General features: G+C 46.7%; 1 protein-coding gene across 1 annotated transcript; it reads left to right on the forward strand.

The window, feature by feature from the left end:
- Nucleotides 1-8,758: 8,758 nt before the first annotated feature.
- Nucleotides 8,759-12,640, forward strand: LOC103626190 (E3 ubiquitin-protein ligase WAV3). The gene is made up of 2 exons (XM_008646584.3): nucleotides 8,759-9,163; nucleotides 10,557-12,640. The coding sequence occupies exons 1-2, from the start codon at nucleotides 8,921-8,923 to the stop codon at nucleotides 12,423-12,425; spliced, it is 2,112 nt and encodes a 703-aa protein (XP_008644806.1). The 5' UTR covers nucleotides 8,759-8,920; the 3' UTR covers nucleotides 12,426-12,640.
- The last annotated feature ends 12,731 nt before the right edge of the window (nucleotides 12,641-25,371 follow it).

The following is a 25,371-nucleotide window of genomic DNA, read 5'->3' on the forward strand; positions in this document are numbered from 1 at the left end:
ATGCAACCAGAATGTGGAGGAGACCCTACGTGAACATCCATGGAAGTACCAGAGGGAGACCCCGCTTGGACACCCTCGGGGGCTGGGTCATAGTTTGTGCTACCCATTCAAGCTGGATCGTCTCCGGCAACACCCTCGGGGGCTAGGTCGCAGCTTGCGCTACCCACCCGAGTCGAATCATCCCCGGCAACACCCTCGGGGGCTGGGTGAGCGACAACACCATCCTTGAGGGTTGAGTTCTCTGCGACAGCCACCTCTAAGGCTGAAGGTCCCTCAGTTACTTCCATGGGAGCAAGACGATCCAAGTCAGTTTCCTGACCCTCAAGACCACGCTCCAAGGTCGATGAGGCGCGGGACGCTGCCCGGGATGACCCCAACCCGGCGTCGAACACATCAGCACAAACATCCATCGCGTCACCATCCGCCGGCTCCGATAATAGATCCTCTGGAACCATATCTTCAAGAGTCTGATCAAAGTTCGCCAGAGACAATTCTTGTAGACCAATGAGGGCAGACAGAGCAGGAGAAGGAACTCCACTACTTTCCCCACTGGCTATGTATCGCCGATTGTTCTTCCGAGTCAAAGGGATCTCATCTTCTTCCTCCTCCTCGTTTTCATCAGCAACACAGACAGCACACCCATTGGGATCAGCGACAGATGGATCACACCCATTGGGGTCAGCGTCGGTAAATTCAGGCATAGGCACTTCCTCAACAGCAGGAACCGAAGGACCAGCATCCCGATCCAAGCTAGATACTCGCCGAAGACGTCTCTTTTTCTTTTTCTGCTCATCAGCAGGAGAATCAAGTTGATTGGCTCGGCAAGGGCGCTTCGGGCGAACACTAACAGGCCTCTGAATATCCAAGGTTTTACCAGCTTCCGGGAGAGGCGCCACCACCAATGTCCCAGCAGGAGCAGCATCAGAAGAGTCCTCGGCCAGCATATCAAGCATAGCACTTATCTCTACATCACTAGGATCCAAAGGCACGTCAAAGTGGACATGCCGTTCATCATCAGGAATTTCTCCAAGCGAAGCAACCAAAGCACTAACTTCTTCGGCAGAGGGTCGCACTCTAAGGCCCAAACCGCCATCAGCAGCAGGAGGATTCGACACAAAATGAGTAAAGGCCTTGGAAGGAGGCAGGTTCCAGACCGAGTATGCGATAGGGGCGCCAACATTTGATACCTTGCCTCTAAGTATCATTTCAAGCTGGTTCACCAAGTCTACAGTAGGAATTCTTCTGTTGGTGACCCGGGTTGAGTCAGCTAGACCTCGGTACAGATAGGCCGGGTATGCCCTGTCCTTCAATGGCTGAATGTTCTTGAAGACAAAATCAGCAACCATAGCCTCTACAGTCAGACCCCTCTCCTTCAGCAGTCCAACTTCAGCCAGCAAAGCCCCTGCCTCAGCCACCTCCTGGTCCGTGGGGGACTCGGTCCAACTCGGAGCATGAACATCCGGCTGTCTCCCTGACCGTGGGGGGAGAGAATTTCTGTGGTTCTCAACAATAAACCACTCCAAGCGCCATCCTTTGATACTATCCTTGAGTGGGATTTCAAGGTAGTCAGTCTTCCTCCCACGGCGCATCTCCAAACTCGCACCCCCCACCAGCTGATGCTGCCCCCGGCCATCCCAGGGCGACAGTGATACAAGTACTTCCACAGTCCAAAATGTGGCAGGACGCCAAGAAAAGCCTCGCATAAATGAACGTAAATGGAAATTTGCAGAATGGAATTGGGATTCAGATGGGTCAAATTAAGGCGATAGAAATCAAGGAGACCACGGAAAAGGGAGAAATAGGAAGAGCAAGACCGCGGAGAAGAAAAGGAACATAAATCACGGATTCGTGGGTATCCTCTGTTGGAACAGTGACCCCGTGGCAAATCCGCCAAGAACAGAGCTCCTTCGGAGGAAGGACCCCAATGGACACGAGATGTAGAAGGTCAGGCTCAGAAACAACAGACATATGGTTACCTGTGAAAGGCAACTGGCTGTTGGGGTCGATAGGGGGAATCACAGCATCGGACGAACTCGAGGCCTTCCGCTTGGGCGCCATCTCAACTCCACCGGCGAGCAGAGCGGGAGCCGAATTGCAAAAGGGCAGAGAGGATCTGGAGGCAGGAAAGCAAGAACTAGGGCACAGAAAGCAGAGGCAGCCGAAGGCGCAGTACATATGGGGTTTTCCCGGGTCGGATACCGTTTCCAAAAAGTGCCCAGTCATCACCCGACGGTTACTTCTAAAACACTGGCATGCCATGTCATCACCTGACAGTTATTTCTAAAACGCCGGTGTGCCACATCATCACTCGGCTATTATCTTCAAAGTGGCCAACACAGCCCGTTCTAACTCGGCAGTTATCTCTAAAACACCGACGTCGTCATCAGTCACTCGGTTGTTACCTCTAAAAGCGCCGACGTGGTCATCAGTCACTCAAACGTTAATTCTAAAACGCTGATGTGGCTTCGTCATCATTTAGACGCTACTTCAGAAGCGTAAATGTTGACAATAATAACTCGGCCATCACCCCTAAAAGCGACGATATGATGCCCGAGTGACTCAGCTACTACTCCAGAGGAATTGACTTCACAGATAAGGCAAACAGAGGAATGATTCGAAAACTCCAAGTTACGACACAATTATAACAGACAGAGAGCATTACGGACAATAAATATCGCGACAATCATCAACTGACCATGAGGCAAAATAATCAACATAGGAGGAGACGAAATCATTCTTCATTAAGGGAAGCTACAGAACTTACAAATCAACTCGTCATGAGTTGATGCTTCCCTACTACTACTACTACTGCACTACACTCCACTACTCTACACTACTAACTAGTACTACATTATTTTATTATACTACTTCTAATCTGTACTAACATCTAAAAACCAGTGGCATCTAGCCACTGGCCTTGTTGCTGCCCTTGCTGCTGCCGCCGCCGTTGCTGCCCCTGCTGCTGCTGTCATTGCCGCCCTTGCTGCCGCCGTTGCCGCCCCTGCTGCTGTCGTCGCCGTCGTCACCGTCGCCTCCGTCGTCGTCGTCGTCGTCTCCGCCATCACCGTCGCTGCCCTCCTCGGACGAGTCCGAAGAGTCCTCCTCGTCCGAGGAGTACTCCGACTCATCTGAGCCCTCGAGCCCGGAGCGCTCGACGACCCGGATATAAGTCCAGACCTCCGCGACAATCCCCTGAGAGTCGTCTGAATCATCAGACGACGCCGGGGGAGAGACGGGAGCCGGAGACCCCTCAGACTCGGAGGAGAACTCCTCCTCCTAGTATTCCGAGTTGCCGAAGTCCTCCGATGGAGGAGTTGGCTCGCGCTTGCATTTGTTACTCTTGCCCATGGTGGAAATGAAGGGAGAAGAAGAAAGCAAGCAGCAGAGAGCAGTAAGAGATGTGAAAATGCCGGGGAAGCAAGAACACTATTTATAGAAGAAGGCAATCGTCCATCTCCTACCACGGTCACTGAACAGTCACAAAAATTCAATATGCAATTCAAACCGTCTGAAGACACGTCAGGCGGCTGACGACGCTTCACGCAACACAACACCCATTGGGACTCCAGTCAACCGCGCGGGCAATATGATTACACCTGCGGTCACATCAAATTACTACTCAGAAGCAGTTCGCCAAACACTAAGCGTACCAAGCCGTCCCTTGCCCACACCCATTGGGGGGGACGCCCAGGAATTATCAGTATATTTTTCAAAACTGTCACATCCGTGCAGCGCATGCAATGAATACCTCAAGACAAAAGTGAGATATCAGCAAGGATCAAAGGAAAGCCAAATATATCCGGTGAAGTACAAGCCTGATTGACAGAAGCGACATGAAGACTAGCCAGGGGATGTCCATCGAACGTCCAATCAGTCGCAGATCAAATAAATTGCACCACCTAGCAAGATATGGGCAGATCATGAACTCGGCCTCAAAGACAAAATACATGCTGACCTCTAAAGCATAATATCAATGACATAATGCTGACCTCTAAAGCATTCGGAAAAAGAAAGGATGATTCTCAGCAAAAGGGCACGAAATGAAGACCTTCGAGCGGATTGTTTTCAAAAATCCACTCAAAGCTCGGGGGCTACACCCATTGGGTGCACCTTCGGTGCACCCAATGAATCGTCATTCCAAGTCAAGATAATGCTAACTTCTAAAGCATATGGCAAGATAAAAAACAAGGCTGACCTCCAACAAAGTGCAAGCGGAAAATAAAAATGATTTCTGATAATACTCGAAGTGAAGACCTTCGAGTGGATTATTTTCAAAAATCCACTCAAAGCTCGGGGGCTACACCCATTGGGTGCACCTCTGGTGCACCCAATGAAGTTCAAGGTCCTACAGTACGAAATGCTGACCTCCAAAGCGCGAAGTTCGAGACAGAACACCAGTTTTCGAGTGATAAAAGCAGAAGGAGACAGTAAGAAATCGTTTTTACCAGATTACCCGGAAAGCATTTCTTGTCATAAACAAAGACCGCAAGCTGGACCTAGGATCTTTGGGCCGATTATTTCAAAATCAACCCAAAGATCGGGGGCTTGTGGGGGACAGATATCCCCCGGGTCCACTGGAAGGATAAAAGACCTCACGAAAGGCCCGAGGGCCCAATAATTCGTAAGGTCATCCCTTCGTGGGCCTGGGGAAGAATGACCAGTGAAGCAGATCGACACAAGGCCGGATCGGTGCGAGCCCAGACGGCCCAACAACATCGAGCAAGTAACCACAACAGAGACCCGACTTTCCCGCGCTGGAGCCCCGTACAATGGAACCAAGCGAGGATGAGTCGGCAGAGCTATAGGAAGATAGACTCTATCAGTTCACTATTTCTTAGGTGCGCATAGTTATCATATCCGCATGTATTGCCTCACGGTCGAATATATAAGGCCTAGGGGGCACCCCTTCAGAACGGTCGATCTCACTACACAGCCACCCACCTCAACTCTCTATGTTCCCTATACTAGAGAGTTTCCTTGTAATCCACCACAAAAAGCATTCCCGCCAGGACGTAGGGTGTTACGCATCTCTAGGCGGCCCGAACTTGTACATCATTGTTCATAGTTTCTCGTGCGCCCAGCACGAACCATCGAGCTACCGTCGGCAACATCGTCCTACTCCTAAAAACACCTTGAGGGGCAACCCCGGGTGTGCGGTCGGACCCAAAACACCGACAGTTTGCCTAATGGGACGGAAAGTAAAGGAGTACGTTTGGAAATGCGAGGGTAGCGTAGGGGGATCTTACTAAACTTCTTGCGCTCATGGCGTTTAGAAGTTACAGAAGGCGTGTCGGAGCCGGAGGTGGATGGCGACGAAGAGTCGGTCTCGTAGTAGACCACCTTCCTCATCTTCTTCTTCTTGTCACCGCTCTGATGCGACTTGTCGTGTGAAGGGGATCCCTTCACCTTGTTGGCGGACTCCCCGGATGGAGCCTTCCCATGGCTTGTGGCGGGCTTCTCGCCGGTCCCGATCTCCCTCTTGGCGGATGCTCCCGACATCACTTCGAGCGGTTAGGCTCTAATGAAGCACCGGGCTCTGATACCAATTGAAAGTCGCCTAGATGGGGGGTGAATAGGGCGAATCTGAAATTTATATACTTAAGCACAACTACAAGCCGGGTTAGCGTTAGAAATATAAACAAGTCCGAGAGAGAGGGTGAAAAACAAATCACAAGCGAATAAAGAGAGAGACAAAAGGATTTGTTTTACCGAGGTTCGGTTCTTGCAAACCTACTCCCCGTTGAGGTGGTCACAAAGACCGGATCTCTTTCAACCCTTTCCCTCTCTCAAACGGTCACTTAGACCGAGTGAGCTTCTCTTCTCAATCAAACGGAACACAAAGTCCCCGCAAGGACCACCACACAATTGGTGTCTCTTGCCTTGGTTACAATTGAGTTTATCACAAGAAAGTATGAGAAAGAAAAGAAGCAATCCAAGCGCAAGAGCTCAAATGAACACAAATGTCGCTCTCTCTAGTCACTATTTGATTTGAAGTGATTCCGAACTTGGGAGATGATTTGATCTCTTTGGTTGTGTCTAGAATTGAATGCTATAGCTATTGTAATGTGTTGAAGGTGGAAAACTTGGATGCCATTGAATGTGGTGTGGTTGGGGTATTTGTAGCCCCAACCACCAAAAGTGGCCGTTGGAAGGCTGCTGTCGCATGGCGCACCGGACAGTCCGGTGCGCCAGCCACGTCAGCCGGCCGTTGGGTTCTGACCGTTGGAGCTCTGACTGGTGGGGCCTCTAGGCTGTCCGGTGGTGCACCGGACAGGTCCTGTAGACTGTCTGGTGCGCCGTCTGTCACTGCTCTGACTCTGGCGCGCACTGTAGCGCATTGAATGCGTTTGCAGTCGACCGTTGACGCGAAGTAGCCGTTGCTCCGCTGGCACACCGGACAGTCCGGTGAATTATAGCGGAGCGGCCTCCCACTTTCCCGAAGGTGGCAAGTTCATCGTCGAGTGCCCTGGTGCACCGGACACTGTCCGGTGGCACACCAGACAGTCTGGTGCGCTAGACCAGGGTGCCTTTTGGGATGTCTTTGGCTCTCTTTATTTGAACCCATCTTTGGTCTTTTTATTGCCTTGTTGTGAACCTTTGGCACCTGTAAAACTTATGGACTAGAGCAAACTAGTTAGTCCAATTATTTGTGTTGAGCAATTCAACCACCAAAATCAATTTAGGAAAAGGTGTAAGCCTATTTCCCTTTCACCTTTCACCTATATATAGGCACGGGACACAACCGGAAAAAATACATTTATGACCTTAACATGTGTTTATAATTACAACATAAATCATTAGGGACTAGCTATCCTTTTCCTCTTCGGCTTAGCATTATGCTTGATCTTCGACACCACTTTAAGCCGAAGCGTTGCTCTTCGGCGATACCATACATGAGTTAGTTGTATATTACTAAAGGTATCAGTGTGCGTTTTTGACCATGTATACATAGAGGTGCCAAATGTAATGTATGGTATCCAAGATTGTATATAGAGGTTCCAAATGGAAGGTAGAGAATGAGAGAGTGCATCATAGGGGTGATAAATGGATGGTATAATATACATGAGTGCATTTATTAGGAGATATGATAATACAACAAGATATGTATTTTAACTTGGCAAAATCGTGCCAAAGGGGTTGGTGAGAAAGGTTAAAATTTGGGGGTTATGGTCAAATGTGATGACTGGAAAGATCTAGCATTTAAAAACCAATCAAGTTTTTCTATCATAAAGAAAATGGTTCTATAGTTACTTGGGAGTCACTCAATTTATACATTCCAATTTTACCCATATGATACCTCCACTTTATTTTTCAATGATATACTTTTTATAGGTTCATGTGTGAATAGATACATAGTCATCCAAGTTTCAAGCATATTTATGAAGTTCTATGAACTTTGGTTCAGACACAAACACATTAGCATAATAATTGTCTAAAAAACAAGTAAAAACCATAAATTTCATATAAGTTTCATGTGAAATCCCACACTCCAAAATCCAATAAATCGAAGATGCCAAAATTTGCCTCATTCACCTTTCAATTACCCATGAAAACGAACATCGATGTGGCAACCCCTTTAATCAACCAAATGCCAATAAGAAGAAATTTAAATCTAAATACATTTCTACTTTGTTGTGGGGCAAAACGGGGGAACAAGTCATAACACTGGTCCCACAAATTCTTAGTTCTCGTTTCCCTCCCTAATATCTATTCCCCTATGACATATAATGTGGTGCCCATGCACATTATAATTGTGATCCCAATGACATAATGCTTACCAATGCCTCGACTGGATGCACAACATGGAGCGCATGACTACCTCAAATGACGCTGATACCATGCACAAAAGTCAACTATGCATTACTAAAGGTATCATTGCGTGATTTTGCTGATACGGCTAGTGAATACCAATGCATGACATAGATATGCCAAAGGGAAAGTATAGGATGCAGGAGTATTTATGAAGAGATATGACAATGCGGCGTGAGGATGCGTATTTTGACTAAAGAAAATAGTGCGGGACAGGTTGGTGAGCGGAGGAAGCACGCGAGGTCTAGGATTCAAGGAGTAAGAGAGAAGATTTGATGACTACAAACCAATAGATATAATAAAAAGAAAGATAATATAACCATAGTTACTTAGGAGTTGTGAAGTATATATTTTTCCAATTCTACCCTTATTTGAGAGATTATGATATTTTCCATTATAAAGAATGGGCTTCGCAAAATTGTCATCAGTCTCACGTTTCGTATACTCAGATGAGCCTACAATTCATAGATAGACTTAGTGGTACTAATAACCAAAGAGATAATGTTTGTAATGACAAATAACAAATTGCCCCCCTTATTCTAAATCTAGTTCCTATTTTATTTTCAACCAAATATTTCTATAAGTTTCCATTTGAACATAAAGTCACTCAACTTTCATAAATCTACTGAAAGAACATATAAAAAATAATTGAAAACTAAATCACATACATTTCCAGTGACATCTCCCACCGAACTCCAACACACAAAAAATTACCAACAAAATGCCTTCTTCATCTTTTTCTGATGACAGAGATTCCTAGAACAGAGCACAGATGTGTCCAACCCCACAAGCACCTGAATAGCAATAGCAATATTAAGAAAAAAAAGGAAATCGCCACCAAAAAAACATTCCTACTTTTGAGAGGGGCAAAGTGGGAAGAACAAGTCAAAACAGCGCCCCACAGATTCCTCGTCCCCCTCGTTGCGTTTCCCTCCTCCCTTATATCTCTCCCCTGCTTTCGCTCTCCTCACACCACACCAGTTCGTCGCAAAACCCAAACCCGTTCCAACCGCAAGGAGACTCCGCTCTGCGAAGAACGGGACGGATCTAGCTCGACCCTCTAGACCGGCAGACAAAGGAGACGCCTTCGTGCGGCACGCTCTTGGGGGTAATGGCGCCGGCGTGGGAGCGCGCCAGGCGCGCGCTCGCCACCAGGTTCTGCATGCGCTTTGCGGCGAGGCGCGTGGTCGTCGAGGATGCGCCACGTGGGATGGACGACATAGAGGCAGAGGAGGAGGAGGAGCAGGAGCAGCAGCAGCACCAAGAGGAGCCGGCCGAGGATGAGAGGGAGATGTCGCTGGCCGCGGAGTCCGAGGACCTGGCGTCGTCGTGGTCTGGGAGCCGGAGTTCAGAGGTGAGATCTCTTTCGCCCCTTGCAGCAGTGTCCTCGTCAGCTGCTCACGGTGCATCTATCAGATGCGCCACTAGTTTCATGATTTTGCATTCGATAGATTGCCTTGTTCTTGCCTGCCTTACCGTCGATATGTGCTGCTTGGCATGCATGGGGACCATAGTTCCCTGGGAAACTTTCTGTGACGTGATTGTTTTCCCAAGCTTACACGAAAAAAATACAGATATTGCTCTTTTTTTTTCAGTTTCCATTTCGGTGTCCTGCGTATAGAAATGGGACCCCATACACGTATAAAACTTTTGCTGCTCTTGTTTCAGTATAGGACCAAACTCGTGCCAACGGTTTGAAATTCGCTAGAAAGAAACCCAAGTTCGGAACTGTTTGGTTTATTATTGTCGCTCATCCTTGAACGAAAATGTTGGCTTTTTAGTTATTATTTTTTTTGTCGCTTTGGGAAAACTAGCGGCTGCTTGCGTTCCATCAATGTCAGGTTTCGCAAGCTCCTGTATTCGTATTTTGGACTTTCTTGGTCATCGATCGAACTGATATTGAATTTGTATGTATATTGTTCATGTTTGATTTCCAGTTTTCTTTTATCTATGAATGTTTCTATGCATTCTACTTCATTACACAATAGTTCTGTGTCATTCTATTTGTAGCTAGGATGCAGCTGTGATTTGAAAAAAGAAAAAGAAAAATCGTCTCCTAGTTTAGCAATTTACCGAGTACTGATCACTCATTTTTTTTGCGTGTCTTACGAAGCATACTTTTATCATTTCCAAGCCATGTTTATCTTTGAACTGTTTGGGTGGTGGTGTTGCCATGTACATGTACTCGTATAGATAAGGCTCAAATGACTTGCTGTGATAAACAACATTCAGTTGCAATAATATTTTCCGTTGACAGCATGCTCCTTGAAAACTTAGAGGGACAGTGACTAATATCTTCTGAAACATGCATGGTTACGACTTGCTAGGGATGGCCGCGCTGATAGATAGCTCTGGGCTCTGGCTGATGTGTGTCTGCACCTGTCCTGATTTTTTTTTATGGATGCATCTAATTTGGATCTGTGTTGCCTTTGGACAATGCCAGGGAACCTATGTTGAAGCATTTTTTGTTTATTTTTGATGTATAGAAATAAAACAGAAGAAACTAGATGCTTTTATAAGTTGACTTCATTGATTGCATGGCCTACTTCCAGAGCTCTATGAGTTTGTTTTGAGTTCTTACCTGGTAAATTGTATGTGATACATGCTAATATGAAGATGGTAAGTATTACGTGTGCTGCGCATTGATGTTTCTTCCGCCGGTCACTACTAGACTTCATTTGTGTGCTTAATTTGTTGCTGATTCTGAGCATTTCTAATAAGTTGGCCTCTTCTCTTGATTTCTGAAGACATGTGCAATTTGCCTCAGCGGCATGAGGTCCGGCCGCGGCCAAGCGCTATTCACTGCTGAATGCTCCCACAAGTTCCATTTCAACTGCATCTCCTCAAACGTGCAGCACGGCAACAAGATCTGCCCAATCTGCCGTGCTGTGTGGAAGGAGCTGCCTTTCCAGGGGCATGTGGCTACATCTGCTGCTGCTCATGTGGTTTGGCCCCAGATGAGCATGCAGTCAGTGAGTCCGCTGGATGAGCTCCCGGTCTTTGGCTATCAGGATACAGCAGTTATGAACGACGATGAGCAGATACAGCCTACTGAAACAGCAGTTGGTGATGAGGCTCCTCCTCCTCCTCCTCCTCTGCTTGAGATCACGACGTACACTGAATTCCCAGCCGTCCAGGAGTCCGTGGCACACGAGGAATTCGCCATCGTCATCCATCTCAAGGCTCCGTCGTGGGTGAGCACCCGAGCGCCACTGGATCTGGTGACTGTGCTCGACGTGAGCGGGAGCATGTCGGGCCCCAAGCTTGCACTCGTCAAGCGCGCCATGAGGTTCGTGATCGAGAACCTTGACCCCAGCGACCGGCTCTCCGTCGTCGCCTTCTCCTCGGCGGCTTGGAGGCTGTTCCCGCTCCGGAGGATGACCGCCTCCGGACAGCAGCAGTCGCTGCAGGCTGTCAACTGCCTCGTCGCCGACGGCGGCACCAACATCGCCGACGGGCTGCGGAAGGCTACCAGGGTGGTGCAGGACAGGCATGCCAGGAACCCGGTCTGTAGCATCATGCTCCTCTCTGACGGCGTCGACTCCCACGTCCTCCCGCCGCGGCGCGGCTCGGCGCCGGACTACGGCCGGCTCGTCCCGCGCTCCGCCCTCCTTCCCGGGAGCGAGCACCACGTGCCGATCCATGCCTTTGGCTTCGGCATCGACCACGACTCCAGGGCGTTGCACGCCGTGGCCCAGATGTCCGGCGGCACCTTCTCCTTCATCGACGTGGTGGGGTCGATCCAGGACGCCTTCGCGCAGTGCATCGGCGGGCTCCTCAGCGTCGTGGCGCAGGAGACGACGCTCAGCGTCGAGTGCGCCGACCAGGGCGTGCTCCTCACGTCCATCAAGTCTGGCAGCTACGCCAGCGGAGCGGACGGTGACGGCCGCGGCGGGTTCGTCGACGTCGGCCGCCTCTACGCCGACGAGGAGAGGGACTTCCTCGTCACCGTGCGCGTCCCGCCGTCACGCGGGACCATCGCGCTCGTCCGGCCGAGCTGCACCTACCGCGACGCGGTCACCACGGAGATGGTGCGGGTGGGGGGCGACCCGGTGACGCTGCTCCGCGCGGCGAGCCCGGTGAGCGCGGCGATGTCCCTGCAGGTGGAGCGCGAGTGGCACCGCGTCCACGCCACCGAGGACATGGCCGCGGCGCAGGCCGCCGCAGAGGAGCACGACTACGCCCGCGCGGCTTCGATCCTCGAGGCCCGCCGCCGGCTGCTGGAGTCGTGCGCGTCGCTGTCCTCGGACCAGCAGACGCAGGCGCTGGTGGCCGAGCTGCGGGAGATGCAGGAGCGCGTGCTGAACCCGCGGCTGTACCAGGGGTTTGGCCGCGCCTACATCCTGTCCGGGCTCAGCTCCCACTCGTGGCAGCGTGCCACGGCGCGCGGTGACTCCACGGAGCTCACGGGCCTCGTCCACACCTACCAGACGCCGTCCATGGTCAACATGCTCAACCGGTCGCAGGCGCTCCAGCCAGAGGTAGCGGAGGCGCTGACCCGGTCCCCGACGATCGCGCCGTTGCGCAGCCCAGCCCCCGCCTCCGGCTCGCGGGGGACGCGACGCGGGCCCCGGTCGTTCAGGCCGGCAAAGTCCTTCACTGGGCGGTCATCGTGAGCGGAGGTTCGCTGACAATGCATGCGAACCGGCAGTATCTAGGAGGAAGAAGAAAAACCATTACCATTTGATTCGTTTCTTCGATACTCTTTTGTCGTAGAGTCTTTTGCTTTTTATACTGTTATTTGGTCGTGGGCTAATCGTGAGATATGTATGTTTTGGTTCATCTACTAAACTAGTGGGAACTAATCATCGATTTGGTGTTTTTGTTCTAAGTGTTGTCTTGTTTTTTTTTCCTGGACGGGATACGGGAGCTAGCTGTTTTGCGTCTGCTAGCTGGTTGGAGCGCACACCGTTGCACATCAAGGCGATTGCTATTAGCACAACAGGAACATATAAACGTCCGACGGCTATTTTGTTTTTGATGAAGGTCTATATGTAATTATAACGTATGACGACTTCCTCGAGCCGTCGGATCCAGGCTTATATCCAACGGCTATGAGACAGACCGTCAGATTTTAAGGGCCATTGTTTCACTTCTCCAACTCTCTTTCTCGCTCGTACTCTTTCTCTCTCTTGTCGCGCGCTGTCGCCTCGCGCGCTATAGGCAGTGCAGAGCCAACCAATTAACATAGAGGCAAAATATGCTAGCGTAGCAGGACAAGTCCATGGATGGTGAGAGTATTCATTTTGATTTTTACGTTATGCTCATATGCTTAGGATTGTACTGATGCTATGATTCATTAGTGTAGGTTGGGTATATTTGATTCGTCGATTGACTCTAGGGAGATGAGACATCGAGGTGTCTCGTTCTCGTGCTTGGGCCCAACAGTAGGCTTTTCTCTCAGTAAGTTGAAGTAATATGTTATTTTAACCAGTACAAACTTGTTTCGCTTTATGCTGTGATATCCAATCCAGGAGAATTGTGTGATATCCTGGCTCAAAGCTTAATAGGATTGGTATAATACTCATACCTACAAGGTGCATCTTTTTTCGGAAGCCTGTCTCAAAAGAACCTATGAGTTAAACGTGCTTGGCCCAGAGCAATCTTGCAATGGATGACCGATTGGAAAGTCTTCTTGGGTGCGCATGAGTGAGGATAAAGTGTACACAAGAGACTTGTGTTGTTTATGGGGATGGTCTACGATCTTAGAGGGCTGACAGGAGTAAGTATCACCGGTCCAGGAGTGAACGAGGTGTTACAAATGGTATCAAAGCCGACCCTCGCGGCTCCATGGGCGCGTGTGGGCTAGGGTTCGAACACATGGCGGATGTGGGCTTAGAGTGGTCACATATACATGGCCAAGTGAGGAGGGGGTTACCGACGAGGACTTTGGTCTTCTAAGGGGGAGGATTGTGATATCCAAGCCCAGGATAATTGTTTGATATCCTGACCCAAGGCTTAATAGAATTGATAGAATACTCAGGCCAATTAGGTGCATCTTCTTTTTTGAAAGTCTATCTCAAAAGAACCTCTGAGTTAAGCGTGCTTGGGCTAGAGCAATCTTGAGATGGGTGACCGACCAAGAAGGGTCATCACATCAAAACCGACGCTCTTCGGCTACAGGTTCGTCGTCCATTTTTATCACCTTCGGGCTACATCTTCACCTTGTTATAAGAGAAACCCTTCATCCCGAAGCCGAAGCCCCCTGTAATAATCTATGTCATACTGAAAAATATGGTCAGTCACGTTTTTTAGGACCTTCGGAGGAAGAAGGCCCCCAACAGTAGCCCCTCGCAGTATTAATTTGTTTCTTTGTAACAAATTTAGACTGCAACGTGAACGAAGACCTTTAGCCGAAGGTCCGAAAAAACACCTTCCCTTCGCTAGAATAGCGAATTACACTGACCTGCGAGACCCATCAATCTGTAGGGCTTATAAATAGAAGCATGTGTTGTGAGTATTTTTCGTGCTATTTGAGTTGCTTGCATTGTGTTTGCCATTTTAACCTTCCTTGCTTCGTCGAGTTTGATTGGGTTTTGAGCTTCGGCATTCTAGTAACCATTATCCAAATGGCTGATGAGAAGAAGATCGTTGACCCGGCGCTGGCCGGATTTTATGAAGCCATGGAAAAAACCAACATGGAGAAGATCACCAATGAGATGTTGGCTGGAATATCTGAAAATTCCAGTGATAGTGAGAGTTTCGATGTAGAAAGTGGGAATGAAGATGCCGAAGATCGGCCATGGAGACCGAGCCATGTTGTTTTCGGAAAGTCGACTATTAAACAAGGACAGATCGAAGCAATGAGAGGGAGATGCTTTCGTGATATTTCAATCATGAGGGTCGGAAGAGAGAATAATGTTCCTCTTCCCGAAGCTGACGAAGTGGTCATTTTTTAGAAGCTTCCTGAAAGCCGGTCTTTGGTTTCCTTTGGACAAAATGTTGGTTGAAGTTCTAAAAACTTTCGAAATTTATCTTCATCAACTTACTCCTGAAGCTATTGTCAAAATGAGGGTTTTCGTATGGGCCATGAGGAGCCAAGGGTTAGAGCCAGACACCAGGTGTTTCTGCAATATGCACGAGTTATTATATCAGACGAAGGCGACTGGGAAAGAGCAGTACCACAACAACTTTGGCTGCTACAGCTTCGTGCACCACGCCGAAGCGAGCTATCTTGTGCCAACATTTCGAAAAAAATGGCCAGGATCTTGGATGCAAGAATGGTTTTATGTGAAGGTTGACCTGAGTCAGAGGGAGGATATAAATGGATTATTTAGCGCCCTATATGGTCTCTCTTCGGCATTAGGAGGCCGCCCACTGCACATGGAAATGATGTGCAAACATGCCAGTGGGCTTTCAATACGGTGTGCACTTATATTGGCATAATAGACTTGGTCTAGGAGCATATTGCTTAGAGAGTGTGGCCACTTGTAAGCGAATGGGAAATGCCGAAGGAGGCTGCCGCTGGCTCGAGCCAAAATGGTTTGGTGTATCTGAAGTATACATTTCGATACAGGAGTCAGTTTGATGAACCGAATGATGACTGGCTAGATGCCGTAGAGGCGAATAGTGATGAGCTACTTGGAGCATATTCAAAGGCCGAAGATGAAGCCATCACAACTGCCTTCGGAGCTCGGGGCAAAAAGAGATTGAATAGGGTGTTTGATGTTATCAGGTTTGTGTACCCTGATTATTGCTATCCCTCGTGAAAGCAAGGGAAGAAGAGGAAAGTTACTACCTCGTCAACTTCTAGTGTGTCGAGGTCAAAAAAGGTTAAAGTTTTGACACACCGACCCAGGTGTATTGAGACGACCGACGTTCCGAAACTAAGTGAAAGGGTTGCTTTGGTCACAGAACGAGGTCGCTCTATGCCAGTCGAAGCTAAGACAAATTCGACTGAAGAGCCGAAACTAGAGAAGACGACAGAACCGTTACAGACACTGAGTCCACCATGCGCAACGGAACTGACAAAGCCATCAAACATCCCCGTAGCAACTCCAAGGAAAAGGAGAATGGCTAGTGTGCTTGATGCTGTTATGGAGTCTGTGAAAACATCAACTCCTGCTTCTGCCGAAGCACTTAGAACGGAGGCTAAAGTTCCGGGGGGGGAAATGACGCCGCCAACATGGCTTAGACTACTACTAAAACTAGACCTGCAGAAGTTCCTGCCGAAGCTGGACCTTCGGAAACTACAGCGGCGACCCTGGAAAAAGAGAGTGTTCCTGAGAAATACAAATCTCCTGCTCCTGAAGCTCTTGTTAGAGAGTTGGAATTCATTATTCGACATGCTTTGGGAAAGCAGTTATCAGAAGAGCAGGTTGCCGAAGTGCAACATTATGCCAAGGATCTGAAGTATCCCTGAGGGTCCTTGGTGTACGGCGGAAATGACGAAGATGATTTCCTTTACTGTCTATCGGACAATAAGGAAATCCATGTCTGCCGAGAAATGATGGACAATATGGGATATCCAAAGCTTGAACTCGGCCTATCTGCAATGTCGAAAGACCAACTTGCAGACAGCCTTGCTTATAATAGCCTGATATATTTTGGTTTGTCGTTCTATAATGAACCATGTCTATGGTTTTTCTTACCCTTGTTTCATGCTTATTCTTCGTTTTTCAAGGCTTGATTTTGAGCAAGGCTTTAAAGGCCCAAAAAGATGCAGAGGATGACAGCTGTAAAATAACTCTTGGGAACTTTCATTCAGAAGTTATATCATTGTGAAACGAAGCTCTTGATAAGGATAGGATATTACTTTCCTTAGTGGAGAAGCTTAAATCTAGCGAGGCTAGTCTTGTTGCACAAGCTGAAGCTCATAAAGCCGAAGTGGAGGAGCTGAAAAAGAAGGTTGCTGAAGCAGCCAAAAATTTTGAAGTTGAAGCATGAGATTTGCGAGATCGAAAGGTCTAGAGCACAAAAGAACTCAGATGAGCTTTGTGCTTCAAAAGAGGAATGTTATGAAATATCCTTGGAATGCGCCAAGAAATTGAAGGACAACTTTAATTTGCTAGGGTTGATGCATACTCTTCTGAGCAAAAATTCATCTATGGCGACCCTGATGGAGTTGTCTAGTGGATTAGCGGAGAAGTCGAAGCTTTTGACGAAATTTTAAGTGACCGAGGAGACTTCTGCGCCTTCGCTGCTGCATGGGGGCCACATCGATCTTAGAGAAAGCTGGCTGTGAACATGCCAAGGCTGTAGTTCAGCCAGGATTTGTTTTCTCAGCGGATGACATCAAAAACCCTTCGGTCGAAGCTTGGCGGGAGATTTTACTCCGAGGTGTGGATGAAGGGCAGCCGTGAGATAGCTGAAGAAGCGATTAGAAAAAAATGAAAAAGAAGCTCACGACGCTCAAGAAGAAGCTAAACGAGGTGAAGAAGCTACCGAGCATGCAAGGCTTATAGGTACTTTTACTGAAGTTTAGCTTCGGAATTCGTTTTCAGCTTTGGAATTAACAAATATTTTTTATGATGTAGCTGAACTTTCACCTCCACCGGAGCCATATAACCCCGAAGTTGACCCGGCCATGAAGGAAGCGCTAAACATGATAAAAATTGCTAATGAAGCTGTTGACGAAGCTGTCGACAGACTGCAAAATGAAGCCATTGAGAAAGTGTTGAGAGAAGACTAAAACTTTGCATATTTGAGAGTTTAATGCTTGTATATAGATTTCGTCTTCTGTAAAAACCAAACATCAAGTTTTTATATGTATGTTAATGTAATGTATTTCTTTGTGATGCATGAAAACTTCGTACATACTGTTTTTGAGCTATTGGCGAAAAAACACCTTCCCTTCTTTTCATGTTTCACGAAAAAAGATTCCCCTTCTGTTGATTCAATGCTGAGTATTATGTCATAGTTGTTGCGCAGTAATACTGCTGACGAAGGTTCTCCTCCTGTGTAAAAATATATTTGCTGGAGGCATATCTTATGCTACAACATGTTCTTTCATGGTCCAACAAATATTTTCAAAGAAGCAACTTTTCTTTGTTTCTCCATGGCTTTTTGCTGATGCAAAATGATGTATGATGCGATGTTATGCGATATGATGTGATGGTATGATGCAAAATGATGTTTGTGCCGAAGGTAAATGTTGGGGACTTGTTCTCAAATGCTAAGAGTTAAGAACAAGACAACATAAAAAGTGTTAAATGTTAAAGTCCTTCGTCCTTCAAAACATTATGTCCCTTCGGATATAATGAATTCCGGACGAAAGTTATGAAGGTAAAACCCTTCATAAGCTCGATAGATGATAAAAAAAAGAATTCGTACATGAAATACGAACAATAATACAGATATTATCATCAACTTATTTTTATTTTCATTATCATATTTGTAATAACAAATTATAAATGTACCTTCAGATTGACGAAAACAAAGGTACATGCGTGATGCGAAAAGCGAATGCCAAGTCAGCGTGAATAGTACGGGAGTACTGTTCATCTATTTATAGGCACGGGACGCATCCCATGTAGAATTACATTAATGCCCTTTACATTTATCAATAACTCTATAGTAATTCTTCGAGGTCTAATTTGGCTTTTCATCTTTAAGTCGATTCCCTTTTACTGCTGTCATGCTGAAGCTTTTCTGCGCATAGCTTCGTGATCATCTTATCCTTCGTCATGATCGCCTTCCGTCCTACTCAAGCTTCGTCTTGACCGTACTCTTGTATACCCGTGACCCGATTCCGAAGATACCTGTTCACATATTTCACTTGGAAAACATTGTCAAATCATGTTTTTGAGGACCTTCGGAAGCCGAAGGCCCCCCAACAGTAGCCCCTCGCAATATTAATTTGCTGGAATGATAAATTCATATTGCGACATGGACGAAGGCTTTAAGCCGAAGGTCCGAAAAAACACCTTCCCTTTGCTAGAATAGCAACAGTCTTTGACAAGCGGGACCCTCCAGTTTTCAACGCACTAGGTGTATAAATAAGAGCTCACCACGAGTTTATTTGGCACGCTCTCTTGCCATCTGCTCTTACTCACCCAACTTTTAGCCTGTGCGCAACAACACTTGCTTGGCTTTTTAAATTTTTAAGCTTCGGTTTCGAGAGCACTTTCTCAACGTTTGCGAAGATGTCTGAAGATAAGAAAGCTGTTGGTGATTCAAAGCTAAGCCTTTCTGAGGAGATGCATCTGGGCTTTCTTCAATCAATATCAAAGACTAATACAGAGAAGATTACTAGGGAGATTTTGGAGGGTTTATCTGAAGATACTGGTGACAGTGACAGTTATGATGTGGATAGTGGTGGTGAAGACTCCGAATATCGACCTTGGCGACCAAGCCATGCGGTTTTTGGTAAATCCAGTATTAAAGAAAGTCATCTTGTCAATATGAGGGGCAGATATTTTCGGGACTTGTCTGTTGTGAGGGCTGACGAAGGAGAGAAGACTTGTCCGACTCCCGAGGAAAATGAAGTCGTGATATTCCGAAGTTTCTTAAAGGCTGGACTGCGATTTCCCTTGAGCAGTTTTGTCATGGAAATACTGAAGATATTTGAAATCTACCTTCACCAACTTACCCCCGAAGCAATCATAAGGATGGGCATCTTTATGTGGGCCGTGAGGAGCCAAGGTTTGGAACCTAATGCAAAAAGTTTCTGCAACATACATGAGCTATTGTATGAGACAAAACCCTGGGGTAAAGAGCAGTATCACAACAATTTGGCTGCTACAGCTTCGGCGCCCGTTCTGGGTCAAGCTGCCCCGTGCCAACCTTTCGAAAGAGGTGGCCCGACGACTGGATGACGGAATGGTTTTATGTGAAGAATGACTTGAAAACACGAGAAGATATTAAAGATATCATTATGCGCCCTATCTGGCAACGCTTCGGCCTCCGGAGGTGGAAATGAATGAAGCAGCCGAAAAATGCCAGAGAGCCTTCGGCGTGGTTTGCTCTTTTATTGGGACAAGGGATTTGGTTCAAGAACACGTTGCCTTCAGAATATGGCCACTTGTAGAACAGTGGGGAATGCCGAAGGAGACCGTTAGAGAAACTGATGAAGGTGGGTTGGTTAGGCTAAAATACACATTCCAATATGGAGATAAATTCGTCGAGCCAGATGATGACTGGCTAAAAAGTATTGAGGCCATAAGTGATGAATTGCTTGGAGTATACTCAAAGGCCGAAGATACTGCATTATCAGCGGCCTTCGGAGGCCGAAAGAAGAAGAGACTCAACCGAGTATTTGATGCAATTGGATTTGTCTACCCCGACTACCGTTATCCAACGCGGGGTCAAAAAAGAAAGAATAAATCTTCTGCGAAGGAAACTGCTTCAGCCGCTCCTAGCGAGCCGGCGCCGAAGAGGAAAAGGGTAAAGGTTCTCACACACCGGCCACGTTATATCGAACCGACCACAGTGCTTGAGTTTGTCGGTGAGACCTCTTCGGCCACCGAAGCTAAAGAGCCAACCCCCTGCCAAATATTGAAGGGTTGGCCGAAGTGCCAGCGATGGAAAAAATAGAAGAACCGAGGGCTGAAGAAACAAAGACATCAGAAGTTTTAAGTCCCTCAACAAAAATTGAGGCAGCAAAAAGCCAAAAGGGTCCAGCAGTGACCCCCAAAAGAAAAAGGTTGGTTAATGTGCTAGATGTTTTGGAGACAAATAAGTCTTCAAGCACGACTCCGAAGAAAATTGTTGAAACTTCCGAGGTGCACACTGAAGCCTTTGTTGCCGAAGCTTCAAAGAACCAGGCAGAAACTGAAGCTGGGCCTTCCGAGCCCGCCAAGGTGAAATCCTTGGAAGCCGAAGAAACAGAAACGGCAGAACAAATTTTGGCTGAAGAAACTGGCACGGTTGCCCCCGAAGCATCTTCCGCAGTACTTGATTATATTGTGCGCCATGCTTCGGGAAAAAGATTATCTGAAGAAGAGATTTTTGAAGCTAATCACTATGCCCGAGAACTGAAGTATCCAAAGGGGGCCTTAGTATTCAATGGCACAGACGAAGATGACTTCTTATACTGCCTCCCAGACAACAAAGAATTATCTGTCTGCCGGGAGATGGCTAGAAGTATGGGGTTCCTGAAGCTTGAAGCTGGCCTCTGCGCTATGACAAAGGACGATCTTGCAGATAGCCTCGCATATAATAGTCTGAAGGTATGAAAATTGTATATTTGGAAGTTTATAATTTTTGAATTATTCTTTTATTCTTATACTAATTCTTTTCATATAGGGTTTAATACTTAGCAACGCTTTGAGAGCGCAAAAGAATGCTGAAGACGAGAGCTATAATATTGCTTTCAACAACCTACGAACAGAGGTTATTAAGCTGAGGAACGAAGCTTTGGAAAAAGATAAAATTCTGCTTACATTGGTGGATAAGATAAAGGAAGACGAAGCTACTTCTAAAGCTCAAGCTGAGGCTCAGAAGCGCGAAATTGAGGATCTTCGGAAACAGTTAGCCAGAGCTAAAGAAGAACGCATACTTGAAGAGACGAAACGTGAACTTAGTGATCAGTGGGCAAATCATTTAGAAAGAAACGTTGAAGAGCTTCGTGCATCCAAGAAAAGGTGCTATGACAAATCTATAGAATGCGCTAAGAAAATAAAAACTAGCTTCGCCAGCATTGGCGCATTCTCGAGCGAGGAAAACTTCACAAAGGGTAACCCCGAAGGCCCGATTGAATGGATCAGTCACGAAGCTGAGGCCTTTGAGGAAATTTTGAATAGCCGTAGAGACATATGTGCCTTTTTGGGTGCCAGGGGGATTTGCTACTATTTTGGAGAGAAAAGGCTGTGAGCATGTGAAATCTTTGGCACAATCCGAAACTGCATTATCCTCCGAAGATATAAAAGACCCCTCGGCCGAAGCAAGCCTGGTCGGTGGAAAAATTTTCACCGACATCTGGGACAATGGTGGCCGGGAAATGGCCCAAGAAATTATTCAAAAAAACGAAAATGACATTCATGATGCTAGAAAAGTAGCAGAGGCCGCTGAGAAAAGCGCAGAGCCCGAAGGGCAAATAGGTATTAACTTGTGGTTTTTGACTCTTTGTTGTAATTTTTTGATTTCAAACTTGTTCACGGCTTGTAATAGTAATAAATCTGTATCTACTCTTCCCTCAGAACCTACTGGGCCATCTCCAGGCCCCCACACGAAGGGGGATGACGAAATTAGACAAATAGCCGAAGCCATCATGGATAAAGTTGTTGATCAGCTACTAAACGAAGCTGCAGAAGTAGTCCTAAGGGAATATTAGATGCTGTTGTAAAAACATTTAGAATACAATGTTTGTTGAGAATCATGTGTAATATTGTGTAACTTTGGATGTAATATATTAGCTATTTATAGTTCTATTCTTTACGATGCATGAAACATCATATACATACCGTTTTTGAGCCTTCGGCGAAAAAACACCTTCCCTTCTTTTCATGCTTCGTAAATAATATCCGTGTTCTCATAAAATCAGTGACCAATCCTCGTAAAATCAATAATCAATAGATCTTTCCATTTCAGAGTTTGACGAAGATATAACTCTTCAATGGCTATTGTTTGTGCCGTGTCACTATTTCTTCAAAACGATCTTCTAATATCAATATTGAGACCCCCCCTTCTTGCGTTGTTGATGCACTATGATGTATGATGTTATGCTATGCAAATGATGTAATGATGTGATGTTATGCAAAATGATATTTGCCGAAGGTCGAAATTTATTTTTCACTGTAAGCCTCCCTTAGGAGCTTCTTCGCCTTTTACTTCAGCGGAATCAGCGTTTATTTTTCGCTGTAAGCCTCCCTTAGGAGCTTCTTCGCCTTTTACTTTCAGCGGAATCAGCGTTTATTTTTCGATGTAAGCCTCCCTTGGGAGCTTCTTCGCCTTTTACTTTCAGCGGAATCAGCGTTTATTTTTCGCTGTAAGCTCTGCATTCCCTTCGGAACGACTTTTGAGCAGAAAACTTACACTGCACTCCCTTAGGAATGACTTTTTGCTGCTTCGAAGAAATTGCACTGCGTTCCTTAGAACAAAATTTTGATAATTCGAAGGTCCTCCTTGCCACCATAAATTCTTATGCTTCGGCAACTTAAGCCTATGGAGAAGATATATTTTCATTATGGTAAAAAGCGAAACTGTTACAAGAGATTGAAAAACGATAAAAAGCACTTAAACTTCCCATAATTGTTCCTTATTAAAAAGAAAGTAAAACTGAATGTGAAAATACGAAAAGCTGTTGTCGAGGTAGGATATTTGTCAGTAAATATGCTTCGACTCTGGCATAGTGCTATTGACTGTGCGAGCTTCGGACTCCTCTCTGAAGTCCCGCTAAAGGTGAGTGTGCTGACTCCCTTCTGGCTGCTAACCTCATTGCGTTGGTGGTGGCGGTGGAGGCTATTGCCAAGATGCTTGGGGTTGACTTGCCGAAGCAACAGAAGCTGCAGGGTGATTGCCTACATATTCTGGAATGTAAGGCGAATGGTACGAAGCAGTATGCATGACTTGCTTCGGCTGACTCTGTTGCGCTGCGGCTTCTGCTATTTCCTTTTGCTTCTGGATGGTAACATGGCACATCCTGGTGGTATGGCCCTTGTCTTCACCACAGAATAGGCAGTAAATTTTTCTTGGTTGATCCCCAAATCTTCCCCCGAAGCCCCTGGCACCTCTGCCCCTTGGCGCTGGCGGCCGGAAAGAGCTTTGCTGCTGCCCCGAAGCTTGCGAGGAGTACTGTGGCCTTTGCTGCTGACTCCCTCTATCATCACTTTGAGTAGAGTTGTGAATTGACCTGACGTGCCTCAGATGGAGCTTCCTCCGAAGCCCCTGGTCATTTCAGAGAACCTGAATGCTTCCTCCCTTCTTTGGCGAAAGTCATTGTCAGCTCGAATATACTCGTCCATCTTCTGGAGCAGCTTCTCCAAAGTTTGAGGAGGCTTTCTGGCAAAGTACTGAGCTGAAGGTCCCGGTCGAAGCCCCTTAATCATGGCCTCAATGAAAATTTCATTGGGCACTGTTGGTGCCTGTGCCCTCAGACGCAGGAACCTTCAGACATACGCCTGAAGGTATTCTTCGTGGTCCTGGGTGCACTGGAATAAAGCTTGAGCAGTGACTGGCTTCGTTTGAAACCCTTGGAAGATGGTTATTAGCATGTCCTTCAGCTTTTGCCATGAGGTGATTGTTCTTGGCCGAAGAGAGGAATACCAGGTTTGTGCAACACTCTTGACAGCCATGACGAAAGACTTTGCCATGACCGCAGTATTACCACCGTACGAAGATATGGTTGCTTCATAGCTCATCAAGAATTGTTTCGGGTCTGAATGACCGTCATACATGGGGAGCTGGGGTGGCTTGTAAGATTGGGGCCAAGGTGTAGCCTGCAGTTCTGTTGACAGAGGAGAAGTATCATCAAAAGCAAAATTTCCATGATGGAAATCTTCATACCAGTCGTCCTCGTTGTAGAAGCCCTCCTGATGAAGCTCTCTGCGCGGAGGCCTTCGGTTTTGGTCATCTTGAGCAAGATGACGAACTTCTTCAGAGGCTTCGTCTATCTGCCTTTGTAGGTCAGCTAGACGAGCCATCTTTTCCTTCTTCCGTTGGACCTGTTGATGGAGCATCTCCAAGTTTTGGATTTCTTGATCCAAGTCGTCCTCCAGAGGCGTTGGACTAGTGGCCTTCCTCTTCTGGCTTCGGGCCTCCCTAAGAGAAAGGACATCCTGATTGGGATCCAGCGGCTGCAGAGTGGCAGCCCCTGTGGCTGAAGCTTTCTTCGGCGGCATGACGAAGGTGATGCTTGCTGAAGATGTTCAAAACTCAAAAAATGGGAGTTCACCGGAGGTGGGCGCCAATGTTGGGGACTTGTTCTCAAATGCTAAGAGTTAAGAACAAGGCAACATAAAAAGTGTTAAATGTTAAAGTCCTTCGTCCTTCAAAACATTATGTCCCTTCGGATATAATGAATTCCGGACGAAGGTTATGAAGGTAAAACCCTTCGTAAGCTCGATAGATGATAAAAAAAGAATTCGTACATGAAATATGAACAATAATACAGATATTATCATCAACTTATTTTTATTTGCATTATCATATTTGTAATAACAAATTATAAATGTACCTTCGGATTGACGGAAATAAAGGTACAGGCGTGATGCAAAAAAGCGAATGCCAAGTCAGCGTGAACAGTATGGGATATAGGCACGGGACGCAGCCCATGTAGAATTACATTAATGCCCTTTACATTTATCAATAACTCTATAGTAATTCTTCAAGGTCTAATTTGGCTTTTCATCTTTAAGTCGGTTCCCTTTTTCTGCTGTCATGCCGAAGCTTTTCTGCGCATAGCTTCGTGATCATCTTATCCTTCGTCATGATCGCCTTCCGTCCTACTCAAGCTTCGTCTTGACCATACTCTTGTATACCCGTGACCCGATTCCGAAGATACATGTTCACATATTTCACTTGGAAAACATTGTCAAATCATGTTTTTGAGGACCTTCGGAAGCCGAAGGCCCCCAACAGTAAAAATCCACACGAATACACATCCAGACTCTACATCCCCTTGGGAACGACTTTGGAGTCTCTTCACCTTTTATTTAGGTGATATTGCAGTTGTGCATTCACTTA

Source organism: Zea mays, chromosome 5 (genome assembly GCF_902167145.1).
Source record: "Zea mays cultivar B73 chromosome 5, Zm-B73-REFERENCE-NAM-5.0, whole genome shotgun sequence".
Lineage (NCBI taxonomy): Eukaryota > Viridiplantae > Streptophyta > Magnoliopsida > Poales > Poaceae > Zea > Zea mays.

What these genes read in the sequence shown, in the direction of transcription:
- LOC103626190 (XM_008646584.3), top strand. Translation starts at nt 8,921, where the DNA reads ATGGCGCCGGCGTGGGAGCGCGCCAGGCGCGCGCTCGCCACCAGGTTC. An exon ending in CTGGGAGCCGGAGTTCAGAG is followed by an intron (nt 9,164 to 10,556) that starts GTGAGATCTCTT and finishes TGATTTCTGAAG; the next exon opens with ACATGTGCAATTTGCCTCAG.